Source organism: Vombatus ursinus, unplaced genomic scaffold, assembly GCF_900497805.2.
Source record: "Vombatus ursinus unplaced genomic scaffold, bare-nosed wombat genome assembly UNPS02014791.1, whole genome shotgun sequence".
NCBI classification, from domain to species: domain Eukaryota; kingdom Metazoa; phylum Chordata; class Mammalia; order Diprotodontia; family Vombatidae; genus Vombatus; species Vombatus ursinus.
In genome coordinates, this window is record NW_020954569.1 from 68,326,616 (window position 1) to 68,343,906 (window position 17,291).

The 17,291-nt window shown below is 39.3% G+C and overlaps 1 protein-coding gene across 1 annotated transcript in view; it reads right to left on the bottom strand.

The window, feature by feature from the left end:
- Window positions 1–17,291, bottom strand: part of MYO5B (myosin VB) — a 532,192-nt gene that overhangs the window by 237,691 nt on the left and 277,210 nt on the right. The window contains exons 6-8 of the mRNA XM_027868890.1: window positions 14,029–14,172; window positions 6,146–6,227; window positions 412–519 (exon numbers count right to left, since the gene is read on the bottom strand). Of these exons, the coding sequence (XP_027724691.1) occupies window positions 412–519; window positions 6,146–6,227; window positions 14,029–14,172 (334 nt within the window). The remainder of the gene's footprint in view (window positions 1–411; window positions 520–6,145; window positions 6,228–14,028; window positions 14,173–17,291) is intronic.

Genomic DNA, 17,291 nt, shown 5'->3' on the forward strand with positions numbered 1-17,291 from the left:
TAGTGGAAAGGTTGGACTTGATAAACTCTAAAGGTCTCTACGATTCCAAATCCTGGGTCTCCCAAAAATTAGTTTAGGGTTTTTTCCACTGTGCTGCTTCCAAATCCATGCTTTGATGATGAGAGGCAGAATATTAATCAATCTCACTCAAGATTTGTTTTAAATTTGAGGGAATGAGAAGCTAATGTTTCTGAGTGACTACAAGAACCCCTGAACTTTGCTGTCTCTGTAAGTAGAGAGTACATCCTAGAAACCCTAGAATCCTTTCAAATCTAGTGAAAGGAAAAGGACATCCCTCCCCCAAGATTTTCTCCCCAAAGATGTTTTATCAGATACCTTCCCCCTCTAATTCTCCTTCTTCCCTTACCATCTCTCCCTCCAAAAAACAAAAACAAAAACAAAAAACCTTACCAAGAAGAGTGAAGGCTTGTCTAGTTTTCTCAAAGTCTTCTGCATCATCCACACCTTCAATAGATGTGTCTCTTCCTTGAGAAACATAGAAAAAGTCCTCGGCACATGCTGTTGTGAGTGGTGAGAGGGAGAGAAAGTAAAAAAGCTGTGTCAGGAAAATGTCATTCTCACATGCAGTTTTCATGTTACAGTCCAACAGGATCTCTCCTCTTTTTACATCTCATTCCAAGTATTTTATTTCCCTTACTAGCAGGCACAAGAGTCACAAAGTTCAGATGACTTCTGATTCACACACATTGAAAGAATGGGGAGAGGACTGGATAATACAAAATAGCAAATAACATCTTGTACCAATTAAAAGTGGTCTTTTTAAGCAAATACAAGCCATGAAGACATGGATTATAACAAAAAATAAGACTGTGACTTTTCTCTTTACAGAAGTCAGAAATGATGATGATGATGATGTTTTATTCTTATTTTTATATGTGACCGAGTTCAGAGAGAAATGGTCCTGAGATGAATTATTTCAGACCCTTTAGATTCCAAGTCCAATGGCTCTATCCACTATACCACATTGCTACTGATTGAGTTATAGTAGAGGTTTTTATCTCTCCATGTGCTATGTTCCAATGTCAGACTCTAGATGGAAAAAGAACAAGAGGAAATGGAAGGGGAAGAGACGAAAAAGAGGATGGAGAAGAGAAGAGGGCAATGGAGAGAGAAGGAGGGGGGAAGGGAAAAATACAAAAAAAGAGGGCATCTTTATATTCCAAATACACACTCAGGATATTTAAAGTGAAAGGATGTTCATTTTCTATGTTTTTCTAAATTTGATACATGTACAAATACATTACATAGTGAAGTTTTATGTCAACAAGGAAAATGGTATCGCACTGGCTTTGCTGGATATCAATTACTAAATACTTACAATGAATAAAACTATAATCCCCTTCAATAACTTCTTCCATTAACTGAATTTTAGTTTCTAATCTTAGAAAAATCTTTGAGTCTTCCCTCTCTCATAACCCCCTTCTGCAAGTACTTTCCAAGTCTCATCACCTCTACCACCATCATATCTCTAGCATCTGCCCCCTCCTTCATTCGCAAGGTCACCACTTTAATTCAGGCCTTCTGTTCCTTATCTCCTTTATGTACAGTGACTGTCAAAGAGCAGGCATTTAATCTATGTTGATTTTTTTTCTCCTCTCACTTTGACAATTGCAGCAACCTTCTTACTGGTCTTCTTTCCAGTCTTTCTTTTCTCCAATCCATCCTCCAGACAGTAGGTAAAATGATCTTCCTAAATCACAAGTCTAAGCATATCATTTCCTTCCTCAAGAACCCTCTGAAGCATGTTATTGCCCACAGGATGAAATTTAAACTCTTGAGCTTGACATTTTAAGCCTATTATAATCTGGCTTCAGTCTTCCTTCCTAGGCTTGTATTCATTATTCCTTTTTATACATTCTAGTTCTAGCCAAAATGGCCTGCTTGCTGTTCCTCAAAATAAGTGCTCTATCTCCCATTGCTGTGCCTTTTGAAAGACTGTTCCCCAATTCTGAACTGTACCACTGCATCCTAGAATCCCTGGTCTCCTTTAGGGATTCTTCAAAAAACTTCAGTTTTTGTCCCATCTCCTAAGAGAAAGCCTTTCTTGAACCCCTCAGTTGTCAGTACTCTCTCCCTCCTCCTCCTCCTCCTCCAATTATTAGACACATATTTATTTACCTATTTCCCCCCCTTCCCAACAGAATGTAAGTTCCCTGAGAGTAGGGACCATTTTTTTTGTTTTGTTTTGTCTTTGTATCCTCAGTGATTAGCATATGTTTGTTGAATTAGATTGGATATGGAGAATCTATGACACTGAGCAGTAGGATAGCACCCACCATGTTTATAGACTCAAAGGCTTATAGATTTAGAATTGGAAGGGTACTTGGAGGTCATCAAGTTCACTCTCCTCATTTTACAGATGAAACTCAGGGCCAGAAAAACTAAATCACTTCCCCAGAGTTAATCAGCTACTAAGTGTCTTAAATAGGATTCATACCTTTCAGATTCCAAGTTCAATGCTCTGTCCATTACATCACACTGCTACTCATTGACTTGTAGTCCAGGCTTCTATCTCTCTATGTGCTATGTTCCAATGTCAGACTTAACATTTCACTCAATCCATCTCAAAATAGAGAAAGAGCCAAACCCATCCTCACCTTGGTAGGGGAAAGAAGATGATCATACCCAAACAAGTTCAGAAATATACTAAGATGCTCTGTTCTCTCCTCACAATGGTGAGTCTTATTAGTGTTATTTTTGTAACTTAAGAACACACAGTACATTTTATAAGGAGTAGAAAAGGATGCTATGAAAGGATAAAGATCCTCACTGGACCCATCAGCAGTTACTAGGATAGCTACTTGTGGTTCCCAATCACACAGAGACATTAGTACTGCAGATTACCAAAGGCAGATGCCTGCAACCACATAGCTAATCTACTTGTAATGTCCTAAGAAAGCTTTATTGTCAGGGCACAAGAGCACAGTAAAGCATCCTCGCTTAGCTCCAAGATCCTCTTGGATGGCATATTGAAATGCAGAAGTATGAGTTACTAATAAAATTATGTTGTTTTGGACTGTTTTACCCACAAGCCCAAAGATCTCTGCATGACTCCAAGGCATGCATCATGAAAAAGTCATTTTTCAACATCAACACACTGCATTAAGTGGAAAAGAATTAAGACAATTTGTTTCCTATTACTTTAAAGTTGTACTTAGGACAAAATGGCCCAATTATACCCAAACTGATATTGCTGTTATTTGCTCATTTCATACAAAATCAGCCTTTTGGAATAATCTTTCTCTTTGCCACAAAAGTGAGGCTTCTCCCCTCCACCACTTCCCTTGGATGGCAAGGAGTGGAGCATGAACTAAACTTTGTCTTCCTAATCACTGTCTTCCAGTTAACCTGCAATGGTCCTACTGGGGAGAGCTTGGTATTCTATAACTATGTTGCCATTATTTCTTCCACAAGTATCTACTGATCAATCTGCCTCCGAGTAGAAACTTTGATGTCACCTTTAATTCTTCTCCCTCACTTCTCATAAGTAATCAATCCACAAGTCCTGCTGATGACTCCTTTGTAACACTCCTCATATCTGTCACCTCTTTTATTCCCACTGACACTGGCCTGATACAGGCCCTCACTGGCAAACAGGTATTACTGAAATAGCCTCCTAACTGGTCTTTTTATATCCACTCATATACCATTTATATCCACTCATTTAATCTATTCTTCATACCATTGTCAGAATAATCCTTCTTAAGCATTGATCTGGTCATGACACTCCTTTACCTACTGTGTAATACATGAACAACTTTCTCTAGCATCAAATGCTTTCCACAACCTGGTACCATCCTGTTCTGTCACTTTCTTCCACACACTCCACATGCTTGTCACACCAGACTAATCAATCAAGAAGCATCTGTTAAATGCTCACTATGTTTCAAGCATGCCCTAGATGCTGGAGAGACAGATTTATCAGTGAGACTGTCCCAACTTCCAAGGAACAGATGGGATGAGGGGAGAATACATGTTCACAGATAAATAAATACATGACATGTACAAGATACACAGAGTGTGATTTTGAGCAGTGAGATTAGCAGTTAAGGAGAATCAGGAAAGGCCTTTTGAAGATGAACTTGATCTGATCCTTGAAAGGAGCTAAGAATTCCAAGAAAAGAGATGAAGAAGGAGAGTATGTCAAGCACGGGGGGGGGGGGGGGTGGGCAGGGAGAGGCAGGGAGAGGCAGGCTATGTAAAAACATGAAGGTAGAGGGTAAATGTTATGTATGAGGAACAATATGTTCAAGTCAGTATGGCTTGAGTGCAGAGTGTATGATGGAAACTAATATATAACTAGCCTGGAAAGGCAGACTGGAGCCAGACTGTGAAGATCCAATGGAGTAGTCTACATTTTATTAAAGAGGTAGGTAATAGGGAACCACCAAAGTTTTCTGAACAAGAAAGTGACATAGTCAAGTCTGCTTTAGGAATAGCATGGCAGCTGTGTGAAAGATGGAATTGAGAGAATGGAAGACTAGATGGATGCTTGACCAAAAAAAAAATGCCCACCCATCTACATAGAGTTTTATGAATCAAGGTCAACATTACAAAAGCATTAACAACATAAAATGTAACTCTTAAGTCTTTTAGTCCCTTACACCTGACAGGTGCCTCCTCTGTGATCACTAGTGAGTAGCTGACTAATAGTACAAGATAAAGTTCACTTAGGAGAAGGAAAGTCCTAGAAGAACAAATTTTGGTCCCAGATTCTGAGAGTCAAGTTTGCTACTCTGACTCTTAACCTGAAGAAGCAAAACCTGAAAGTTTCCCCAAACAGCTCCCCAAATGTTGAGACCTCTGAAGTGTTGGCTTTTCACTTTTTTTGTCAAATACCCATAGTGACTCATCCTGCTGGCCAGGCAGAGACACTTTCTGTTGTTGATTCTTCTCCCCTCTGTCTGCTAGAGCATGGATGTCCAAAATAGCTACATACTGCTTAGGGCTGATCAGATACCATTGAGTCAAAGCTTACCCTTCTGTGGGTTCATTGCTCTAAAGCTGTCTTTTATCTTCACAGCCACTGTTTGTGTTTTATGAATATGATTTTTGAGATTCAGTGAGTTCTTTATAAAAGTCACATATCACATGTATCTCTGTCTTCCACTCTCCTTCCTCTTCCCCTCCTTCTCTCTCTCCCTCTTCCCTTCCCCTCTCCTCACTTCTCCTCTGCTTTTTCTCTGTCTCTCTCTGTCTCCTCACACCTGTGTGTGTTTCCAAAGCCTTCATGGGAAGGAAGTGCTCCTCCCAATGCCCAGAATGTGATGTCTGTCAAAGAAACCACAAAGATTACTATATTTTATATTCTACAGTGATTTCTGTTTTATGTAGCACCTTCCCATCACTTATGTGATCTTCTCAATGGCTTTTTTCCCCGACAGCATGTAAGCTCTCTGAGGGCAGGAATCAATTCATTTTTTGATTGTGTATTACCAGTGCCAAGCAGAGCAATCCATTAATAAATGTTTACTGAATCACTGATAGGTAGGAAGGTTATTGTTATTCTCATTTTATAAATGAGGCAAATAAGGCTTTCAGTGTCTAAATGAGTTGCCCAAGGTCACAAGTTAGACAGGAGCAAAGACTTGTCCTATGGAATTATAGAATCATAGGTCTGGAGGTAGAACAACTTCAGAAACCATCTAATTCAATCTCTTTTTTAATAAATTAATTTTTCAATTGTTAAATATTTATTTTCTCTCCTTCTGCTCCCCTACCTCCAAGAAAAAAAAAGGGAAAAAAAACCACTAGTAATAATATGCATAGTCAAGCAAAACAAATTCTCACATTGAGCATGGCCAACAAGATATGTCCAGATCTACATCACCTCTCAGTCAGTAGCTGGGGAGAATTCTTCTAATGCCCTTATTTTACAGAAAAAAAAATTAAGGTTTAGGGGTCCAAGGTCACAGAGGTAACAAGGATCACAGGAACATTTGAAACCAGGTCCTCCAACTCCAGAATCAGCACTGTTTCCACTGTACCTTCCTGCATAGGATGGAAATCTTGACTACTACACCAACTGGTAGTCAACTGAGATGTGAAAAGTGCTATAAGTTTAATGCCTACCATAGCAGCCACTTGGAGTTCTTGTTACCCAATATACAACAGGGCTACTTACTGAGTGCAAGCTCTTTAAACTCTGGAAGGCTGGCTGCTGCACAGAGCTGGTAGAAGATGTGGTAATTTCTTTCTTCATCTGCCTGAAGGAGGAAAAAAAAGAAAGTTAAGCTGTTTTAGGGGAAGCCACCATCAATATTCTTCCTTTACCTATTCTATAGCGCATCAACTGGTGAGGGCAGTCTCCCTCTCCTCCTAATCTGCCATTCTCACCACATTCTACTCTCAGCCCCAAATGGTCCATTCTCCATCAAGGACCCATCTTCTATCCATGTCTTGATGAAATGACTCTACATGAAATAAATTTGATTCTCAGCTCCAAAGCGCTTATCACTTCTGTTTAATAAAAGATCGTGTTAATCAACATGATAAATTCTTACTGAGTATCTGACATATGCAAGATACTGTGTATGAAATGGTATAAGGTATAGGACTCTGTCCACTACCCTCAAATAGCTTATAATTTGGCTGGAGAGAGAAAAGAAAAACACAAGAGAAATTATTACATGACAAGATCCAAAATAGAAGCTTATAGGACTTCAAAGGAGACAAAGACCATCTGGGGCCTGGGTAATCATAGAAAACTTAATGGAGTTAGTGGAACTGGATATGACGAAGGGTAGATGGTATTTAGAGAGATAGAACAGAGAGCTAAAGGTTTTCCAGAAAGGAATGCCATGAAGAGAAGCCCAGCTGCCATAGGGCAGCTGTTTAGGCAAGTGTTTAGGCAACAAAGCAGTCAATTTGGCCAAAGTAAAAATAAGATTGCATTCATTCCCTCAGCTTCCTCACCCTTCACTTTGTTGCCATCGTCCTGCAGCCTGGCTCACAAACCCACAACTTAACTCACATTGCTCTCCCAGATACCAAAAATTCTTTAATTGCTCAATCTAAGTCTATACTCCAAACCCCTACCCCAGCCTTATCATTGTTGACCTTTCTGCAACTTTTGACCCTGTTGACTGACTTTTCCTGTATATTCTCCTCTATTGGCTTGTCTGATACTGCTTTTGATGGGTTTTTCCTTTGCCTATCGGACTGCTGCTTCTCAGTCTCTTTGCTCAATCATTGCTTATTCATCCCCAAGCAATGTCCAGGACTGTTTTCTTTTTCTATACTTTCTCCCTTGGTGATCTCATTTGCTTGCATGGGTTCAATTATCATCTCTAAGCAGCTCTAACCACTTTTCTGGATTTCAATACAGATCATTAACTGCCTGATGAACATCTCTTGGATACTGGTATCTCAAACTCTCATTATCTGCTCTTCAACCAAATCTTCCTATTTCTGCTGAGGACACAAGTATCCTCCTACTGACCCGGATTCATAACTTCAGAATTATCCTCTCTTCCCTCTTGTTCTCACATTAGAGGTACTTGAGGGAAGGGGCTGTCTTTTGCCCCTTTCTGTATTCCCAGTGCTTACCACAATGACTGGCACATAGTAGAAGCTTAATAAATGTTTGTTGACTGACCGGCCTTCAATATATATCCAATCTCCTCCCAAGTCCAGTGAATTCTTTCTTCACAACACTGTTCAGATATTCTCCTTTTTCTCTACCACTCTAATCCAGGTCTTCATCACCTCTTTCTTGGACCATTACAGTAGCCTCCTAATGGGTCTCCCGGTTTTTATTCTCTCTCCTCACTTCACTCTGCATACAGTCACTAAGAGAAGCTTTCTAATGCACAGGTCATCTCTCCACCTAAATACTTGCAGTATTTCTTCATTGCCAATAGATTAAAAGGCAAACTCCTCAGCCTATGTGTTGAGGCCCTCCACAATCTGGCTCCAAACTAACTTTTATGTCCTTATTTGATATTATTCTCCTCAAACCTAGATTTCAGCCAAATGGGATACTAGTTATTTCCCAAAACTCAAGAGGCCATCTCTGTTGATTCCCACAAGTCATGGATATCCTGGTGCCCAGAATATAAAGCCTCTTCACCTCTGCCTCACAGAGTTTTTGTCTTCTTCCAAGGCTAAGCTCAGGAGCCACCTTCTAGGTGAAATGTTCTCTGACACCTCCAGTTGTTAAAGCATTGTATCCCTAATTTTCCTTGTATTTCCTTATCTGTGACTACATTATGTCTATCCTATTACAATGTAAGCTTCTTGAGGAAAGAGATTGTTTGTTTTTTGTCTTTGCACCCTAAAGGCCTTGCCCATAGTAAGTGTTTAATAAATGCTGCTGAATGGAATGCTTATTCTGTACAAAACATTGAAATAAATCACTTCCTTTGCAGTACTGATAGACAAAGGTAGTGGGGTTATCAACTTGAGACAGAATTAGAACTAAAACAAAAAGGCTTCTTTTTAAATTCATTAGACATTGTTAGGCATCAGTATGGAGTAAGGCACCACAGAAAGTCAAAAAGGGGTAACTAAAATGATAACCTCTTTTTTTTTGGAGGCAATTGGGATTAAGTGACTTGCCCAGGGTCACAAGCTATTAAGTGTCTGAGGTCAGATTTGAACTCAGGTCCTACTGACTCCAGGGCTAATGCTCTATTCACTGTGCCACCTAGCTGTCCCCATAACTTCTTTAGAAACTTTTGGAACATCAAGAACTCAGAGAGAAACCTAACTTAGGAAGCTTTGAAGAGGATGTGGAATTCAGATTAGCCAGAATATTATCATTTAAAAGTGACTAGCCATGCATGTAGTTAGTTGGAAGATGGGAATCAAAGGTAAAAAGGTTAATCAGGTGGACTTAAGAAGACCTGAGTTCATAATCCTGCCTCAGACACTTAATAGATGTGTGACCCTAGTCAAGTTACTTAACATCTCTCAGTCTCAGTTTCCTCTTCTATAAAATGCAGAAAATAATAACACCTACTTTACACGGTTGTTGTTAGAATAAAATAAAATTTATGTGTGTATGTACATGTACCTACATGTAGGTGTGTAGATGTGTGTGGGATTTATATATAGGAAGATACATATAATATATACGATATACACATATACACATGCACACATATATATACACATGTGTCAAATGTGTTTTGCAAACCTTAAAGCACTATAAAATTCTAGTGATGAGGATGAGGATGATGATTACAAATCCTCCATGCTGATTTCAGGGGAATAATAAGCAATTCAAAAAATTTTTATTTTCCACACTTAGATAAAAATTACTAAGCTATACCTGTTTAACCTCAACCCTGACAGCTGTTTTCTTGCCTGGCCATGCTCAATACCACCTCTCTGCCATGCTTTACCTGTTATCTCTCCTATTACAGTAGGATCTTCTCCCCCCTCAGTCAAGCTCCATTGCATATCTAGACCTCCCCACAAACCTTGAAACAATCCCTTGGAAAAGCTGTCCCACCTTCTTACTCATTTCCCTCCCCCAAGTTCTACCCTTGGTTGTGATCATAGGACCATATATCTACAGTCAGAAGGTACTAGTCCAATGTCTTCATTTTATAGAAGGGCAAATTGAGACCAAGAAAAGTTAAGTCATGATGATAATAATAATAGCTGACATTTATATAGCACTTACTATGTGCCAGGCACTGTGCTGATTTATTATCTTTACAATTATTATCTCATTTGGTCCTTTCAACAACCCCCCAAAATAGGTGCTATTATTACTCCCATTTTACAGATGAAAAAACTAAGGTAAACAGAGGTCAAATGACTTGCACAGGGTCACAGAGGTAGTAAACATTAGAAGTATGATTTGAAAGGACCCACATACGCAAAAATGTTTATAGCAGCTCTGTTTGTGGTGGCCAAGACTTGGAAATTAAAGGGATGCCTATCAGTTGGGGAATGGCTGAACAAGTTGCAGTATATGAATATAATGGAATATTATTGTGCAATAAGAAATGATGAGCAGACAGACTTCAGAAAACCCTGCAAAGATTTATATGAATTGATGCTGAGTGAAGTGAGCTGAACCAGGAGAACATTGTGCACAGTAATAGCCACATTGTGTGATGACTAATTTTAATAGACTTAGCTCTTCTTAGCAATGCAAGGATCCAAGACAACTCTAAAAGACTCATGACAGAAAATGTTATACACATCCAGAAAAAGAACAATGGAGTCTGAATGTAGATGGAAGCATATTATTTTCTCTCTCTCTCTTTTTGTTTTTTCTTTCTCGTGTTTTCTCCCATTGGTTCTAATTCTTCTTTACAACATGAGTAATATGAAAATAGATTTGATATGAATGTATATGTTGAGCCTATATCAATTTACATACTGTCTTGGGGTGGGCGGAGAAAAGAGATAGGGAAAAAATTTGGAACTCAAAGTCTTATGGAAGTGAATGCTGAAAACTAAAAATAAATAAACATATATTATTTTTTTTTAAAAAGTATGATTTGAACCCAGGTCTTCTGACTTCAGATCCAGTTTTCTTTTCATTGTATCATGTGAGTTTCCAAACCAAGGCTTGTATTGATTGATTGTTTCCCTAACAGCTCTCTCTGCAAATGTGTGTTGGCATTAGAACAGAATATACAGAGAATTATCACATCCTTCATACTGTATATTTTATTAGGACAAATTCAGTCTAGTGTAGTATACAATAAAAAGTATCTCACACCTGAAAAGGACCTCTGAAATCATCTAGTCCAAGCTTTGCATTTTGCAGATGAGGAAACTGAAGCCTAGAGAATTGAAGCAATTTGCTGAAGTAATCCACATGACTGAGCTGGATCTTGAACTCAGGTCCTGTGACTCAGTGTTTAGCACCACGAGTTCAGTGCTCCTTCTACCATGCATGCCATAAGGGAAAGGAAGGGAAATAGGAGGCTGGAGGACAGCACATAAAAATCACTGTGAAAGCCTGCATTAAGCGCACACTGCTGACAAATGTGCCATGGACACTGCTGGGAAATGAAACCCAAAGACACGAGGGAATAGAGATGCAAACTCCAAGTCTGAGGTATGCTGGGCAAAAGCCCAAGGAGGAACAATGTCTTTCAGGTCCTCCATCTGATCGTCTGAGCCCCATCATACTCTTTCCCCAGAAGAGCTAGAAGTTTATGGGCCAGGCCAGGGGATCTAGAAACACTGGATCTCCACTGCCAGAAGCAGATTCCCAGACCACTGGCACCCGTCATGTGCCAGGCTAGCACAGGTGCCAGAGACCTCCATCCCCAAAACACTAGATACGTGGTTGCTGAAAGCTCCACAAAAAAAAACCCAGAAAAGAAGTATTAAAAACCAATCCAGCACCCCAAAACCAAGGCATTCTGTGAGCAAAGGTGAAAAGACTAGTTCTGGGGGTGGGAAGGTATGGGAGGGAATTATTTATGGAAAAAATGAAAAGAGTAAAAATTTAATTTACTTTTCTAATTTTTTTCCAGGGAAAAATGAGAAATAAAAAGCAAGAACTTAAGGGAAAAGTTTTAGTTTCACATTTCCCAGGGCTTCACATGGTACATTGAATCTGGAAGGTGCTTCCTTCCCAAACTCTTTGCTGGGTCGTACAGTGGGAAGAAAATTAGTTCTAGAAATGAAGGACCTTGGGTTGAAATCCCAACTTTGACAGTTACTATCTGTGTGGCCTTAGAAAAGTTATATCACCTCACTGGGCCTCAGTTTCCTCATCTGTCAAAGAAAAGAATTAAATGAGATGGCCTCTAGGGTCCCTTTCTGCTCCGTATCTATGATACATCTATGATGCCCCACCCTCTAAATCTGAGTATATCCCAAAGCTCTGACCTAGGTCCTCTTTTCTCTGTTATCACATTAACTCCCATGGGTCTGATAATCATCTCAATTCAGATGACTCCCCACATCTATACATCCAGCCTGAGTCTTTCTCCTGAGCTTTAGCCCCTCTTCACCTAATACCTTAGAAGACATTTTTCATTGGATGTCCCATAGATATCTCAAACTCAAAGGGTCCTTTCCATACTGAACTCTCTGCCCACTTTACCTCTCTTCCTAAGTGTCTATTTCTGTTGAGGGCACCATCATCCTTCCAGTCACCCAGGTCTATGATCTCAGTTTTCCTTGACTCTCATTCTCCATCTTCCCCCATATCTAACCCATTTATAAATCGTGTCCATGTAATATCCAGTGAAGGTGTACTTACTCTTAATCTCTCTCTCTCTCTCTCTCTCTTTCTCATTTTCCCTTTGGCAGTTGGCTAAAGCCTATAGACCTCTTCTCAGAATAATGTTGTTAAATGTATAAAATAAGTGACATAAGATTACTAAGGAAACCCATTATATTGAAATGCAATTATCAAAATATATTTTAAAAAATAAGCCCACAAACTCCAAATTAAGAATCTCTTCTCTATAGAACTAAGAGAACACTTTCCACAGTAACAGCAATATTGTAATAATAATCACCTGTGAAAGACTAAGCTACTTTGATCAATATAATGACCCACAACAATTCCAAAGACCTCATGATAAAAAAAAAAAGCTATCCACCACCAGAGAGAGAACTGATGGACTCTGAATGTAGATTGAAGCCTATCTCTTTCTTTGCTTTTTTTTGCTTTCCCAAACCACACCCCCTACATGGCTAAGTGGAAACGTTTTGTATGACTTCATATGTATAATGAGTATCATATGGCCTTCTCTAAAGAATAGGGAAGGGGGTGGATGGAGGGAGAGAATTTGAAACTAAAATTAAACATTTTAAATGGAAAAAAAGAATCTCTGCTCTAAAGCATCTCTAATATCCATTATCTTCTCTCCATTGGCAAAGCTACTACCCCAATTTAGTCTCTCAAGACCTATTGCCCAATGTTGCCTACTTGAACTCCTTTTCTCCAGACTGTCTCTTCTCCAATCCATTGTTCAAACAGCTAGCAAAGTGATATTTGTAAAGCATCATCATTTGCCTGCTCACAAAACTCCAGTGGCTCCCTATAGCTTCTAATATAAAAGACAGATAGTTTCCTTTTAGCTTTTAAAGTCCTTCAAGATCTGGCTCCAGCCTACCTTTTCTGGTATACTACACATATCTCTTCTTGCTTCATTTTACTTTGCAGGCAAACTGGTCTAACTTACTATGATGTATTCATAGCATTTCATCTCCATTTCCATGCCTTTCTACAGGCTGCCCTGCATTTCAGGAATAAATTTCCTCCTCAACCACCTCACTCTTATAAAAGTTTAGCTTTCTTTAGCACTTAGCACCTACACGTTAGGCCTTTTCTGATCCCCTTATTTGCTAGTCACATCCTCTCCAGAAAATTACATTGGGGTGTGTGTGTTTCTGCATATGGTATACCATGCTAGCTAAGTTATAACACTATATATAATATTGTTCACATTTTATAAATGAACAAACTGAGGCACTAGTGAATATTAGAGGGAATGATTATGCTTATGCCTTAAGGGAGCTTGTGGCATTTCCTAGTTCTCTTCAGTTCTCTGAATGATGGGTTCTCCTCTCTCACTCCTGGGCTTGATTCATCTCCTGGTCTTGGAAAAGTTTCTTAACTTCCTTCAAGAAGCCTTGCTTAAATAAATGTGCCCCACTATATGTGCCTTAAATACCATGGTTTGTTCTCATTTTATTCTCTGTCTGTCTCTCTCTCTCTGTCTCCCATAAATATATGTGCGAGAATAAAAACACAAAAGTAAAAAATTCCTGCTTAAAGGAGGTTGCATGATGTTGGGAGAAATACAATCACATAAAAGTTTATTTATACATATACATACACACATAAACATATATATGTATATATATATAAACTTTTATGCATATATAAATATATAAACTTACATGTAGCTATATTTCTCCCATCATGCTACCTCCTTTGGGCAGGGGTTGTTATTTTTTATGTTATATCCCCAGTGCCCAGAACAAACTTGGCACATAGCAATCTCTTAGTAAATATTCCGAGTAATTGCATTTAGGGATCTCACTGAAAAAGCCCTAAAAGGCATCACTCACCTGAAAGACAACTCTGGACTTTTCCAATAGGTAGGTCCTCATGTTGGCCCCAATGATGTGGTGTCTCTTATCAAATCCAATCTGGATGTACTTTCCAAAGCGACTGCTGTTGTCATTTCGAGTGGTTTTAGCATTTCCAATGGCCTATTTGAAAAGAAGATAAACATTTTACAAAAGAAAAACAAATCTTACCTGTCTTTGGAGTTGGATGCCATTTTAGAGACATACAATAATATAAGTAACATCTCACATTTATATTATTGCACAACCCTACTTATAGTTGAAAGTTGTTGTTTGTCCTTTGTTCTTAAAAAGGACCATGACATCAGGAAGATGATTCCATGACTTGCAAGTGAATTGGATTAAGTGAGGGAGGTCTGTGCAAGGTCTCCAGCCTCACCTTCTCCTCCAGAGCCATATGGGTCCAGTGGCAAGATATAAGATCAGGATGACTGGGGCTAGCCCCATGGTTGAAAGTGGTAGTATAACTATTGTTACCCCAATTCACTCAATTTATTTAACGTTCATTTAGTAAATACTTATTAGGTATCTACTGTGAGCAGAGCACTGCCCTAAGTACTAGGGAAGACACATGTAAAGTCAAGGAAACAAGCATTTTATTAAGCACTTAGGGAGGGGAGAGGAGGAATAAGCATTTAGGTAGTGCCAACTATGTGGCAGGTACTGTGCAATATTTACAAATATTATCTGGGGTGGGGAACAGGGCCAATATGGCAGGGTAAAAGCAGGGACTTGCTTGAGCTCTCCCCCAAACCTCTCCAAATACCTGTAAAAAATGACTCTAAACAAATTCTAGAGCAGCAGAGCCCACAAAAAGACAGAGCAAAATAAATTTCCAGCCCAAGACAACCCGGAAACTTGACAGGAAAGATCTGTGCACCAGGTTGAGAGAGGAGCACAGCCCAGTACAAAACACACCAGCACAGACTAGGCCCCAGGAAACCCAGAGCAGGCCTCAGGGGACTAAATCACTGGCAGGTGTGGCAGTTTCCAGACTTCTCAACGCACAAATGCCAAAGACAACTTAGAAGGTCAGTAGGAAAGGTCTGTCAGACCTGGGTGAGAGAGGAGCACAGACCTGTCCAAGCACCACCACAGCCCCAGGGTAGCAGCAGTGGCAGTGGCTGCTTCCAGAGCTCTCAGGCCTCATATGGTAAAGGGTCTAAATGATCAGAGTGAGATTACAGGGATCTCTTTGCTAGCACTGAGGCAGGACTCCATTGCTTTGCCCATACTTGGATCTGGGTGGCAGTCCTAGGGTGAGTAGGACCACTGGCATAGCAGAGCTTGTAGCAGCAGTGGAGGGGAAACCCCTCTCACAGTTTCAGGGCAGAAAAGAGTGTTTGTGGTCACTCACAGACCAGAGCACAGGCCAGGATCCTCTCCTTAGATCATACCACCTTGGAAGAACTGAAAACTTACAGGTCCCTAGAAGTATCTGTGAAAACTGCTACACAAAATCCCTGAAACTTGGGATAGTACATCCTCCACACTGGAAACATAACCCTACCTAAATAAAGAGCTAAAAAGTCAAATAATTGGCTGGGAAAATGATCAAATAGCAGAAAAAACTCAGACTATAAAAACTTACTTTGGTGAAAAGGAAGATCAAAATATACAATCAGAAGAAGAAAACAAAGTCAAAGCTCCTACATCCAAAGCCTCCAAGAAAAATATGAATTGGTCTTAGGCCATGAAGGAGCTCAAAAAGAATTTTGAAAATCAAGTAGGAAAAGTAGAAGAAAAATTGGGAAGAGAAATTAGAATGATGCAAGAAAATATGAAAAATGAGTCAACAGCTGGCTAAAGGAGACCCCAAAAAATACTGAAGAAAATAACACCTTAAAAAATAGACTAGACCAAATGGCAAAAGAGGTCCAAAAAGCCAATGAGAAGAATGCCTTAAAAAGCGTAATTGACCAAATGGAAAAGGAATTCCAAAAGCTCACTGAAGAAAATAATTCGTTAAAAATTAGAATGGAGCAAATGGAAGCTAATGACTCTATAAGAAATCAAGAAATTATAAAACAAAACCAAAAGAAAAAAAAATAGAAGACAATGTGAAATGTCTCACTGGAAAAACAACTGGCCTAGAAAATAGATCCAGGAGAGAGAATTTAAAAATTATTGGACTACCTGAAACTGTGATCAAAAAAAGAGCCTAGACATCATCTTTCAGGAAATTATCAAGGAAAACTGCCCTGATATTCTAGAACCAGAGGGTAAAATAGAAATGGAAAGGATCCACCACTCACCTCCTGAAAGAGATCCCAAAAGGAAAACTCTCAAGAATATTATAGCCAAATTCCAGAGTTCTCAGGTTAAGGAGAAAATATTGCAAGCATCCAGAAAGAAACAATTCAAATATTGTGGAAACACAGTCAGGATAACACAAGATTTAGCAGCTCCTACATTAAGGGACTGGAGAGCTTGGAATATGATATTCCCAAGGTCAAAGGAGCTAGGATTGAAACCAAGAATCACCTACCTAGCAAAACTGAGTGTGATCAATGAGGGGGGAAAATTGACATTAAATGATGCAGAGGAATTTAATGCATTCTTGAGAAGCCAGAGATGAATAGAAAAATTGACTTTCAAATACAAGATTCAAGAGAAGCATGAAAAGTAAAGAGGAAAGAGAAATAGGGACTTATTAAAGTTGGACTGTTTACATTCCTAGATGGAAAGATGATATTTGCAACTCATGAGACCTTTCTCATTATTAGGGTAGTTGGAGGAAATATATATAGACAGAGGGCATAGGGTGAATTGAATATGAAGGGATGATGTATAAAAAATAAAATTAAGGGGTGAGAGAGGAATGTACTGGGAGAAAGAAAGGGAGAGGTAGAATGGGGTAAATTATCTCACATAAAACAGGCAAGAAAAAGCTTTTACATTGGAGGGGAAGAGGGGGGAGGTAAGAGGGAATGAGTGAACCTTACTCTCATCAGATTTGGCTTAAGGAGGGAATAACACACACACTCAATTGGGTACAGAAATTTATCTTATCCAACAGTAAAGTAGGTAGAAAGGGAATAAGGGGGTAGGGTGATAGAAGTAAGGGCAGATTGGGGAGGGGGTAATCAGAAGCAAACATTTTGGAGGAGGGACAGGGTTAAAGGAGAAAATAGAATAAATGGGGGGTGGGATAGGATGGAGGGAAATAGTCTTTCACGACATGATTATGATGGAAATGTTTTACAAGACTTCACACACATACATATCAAATTGCTTGCCTT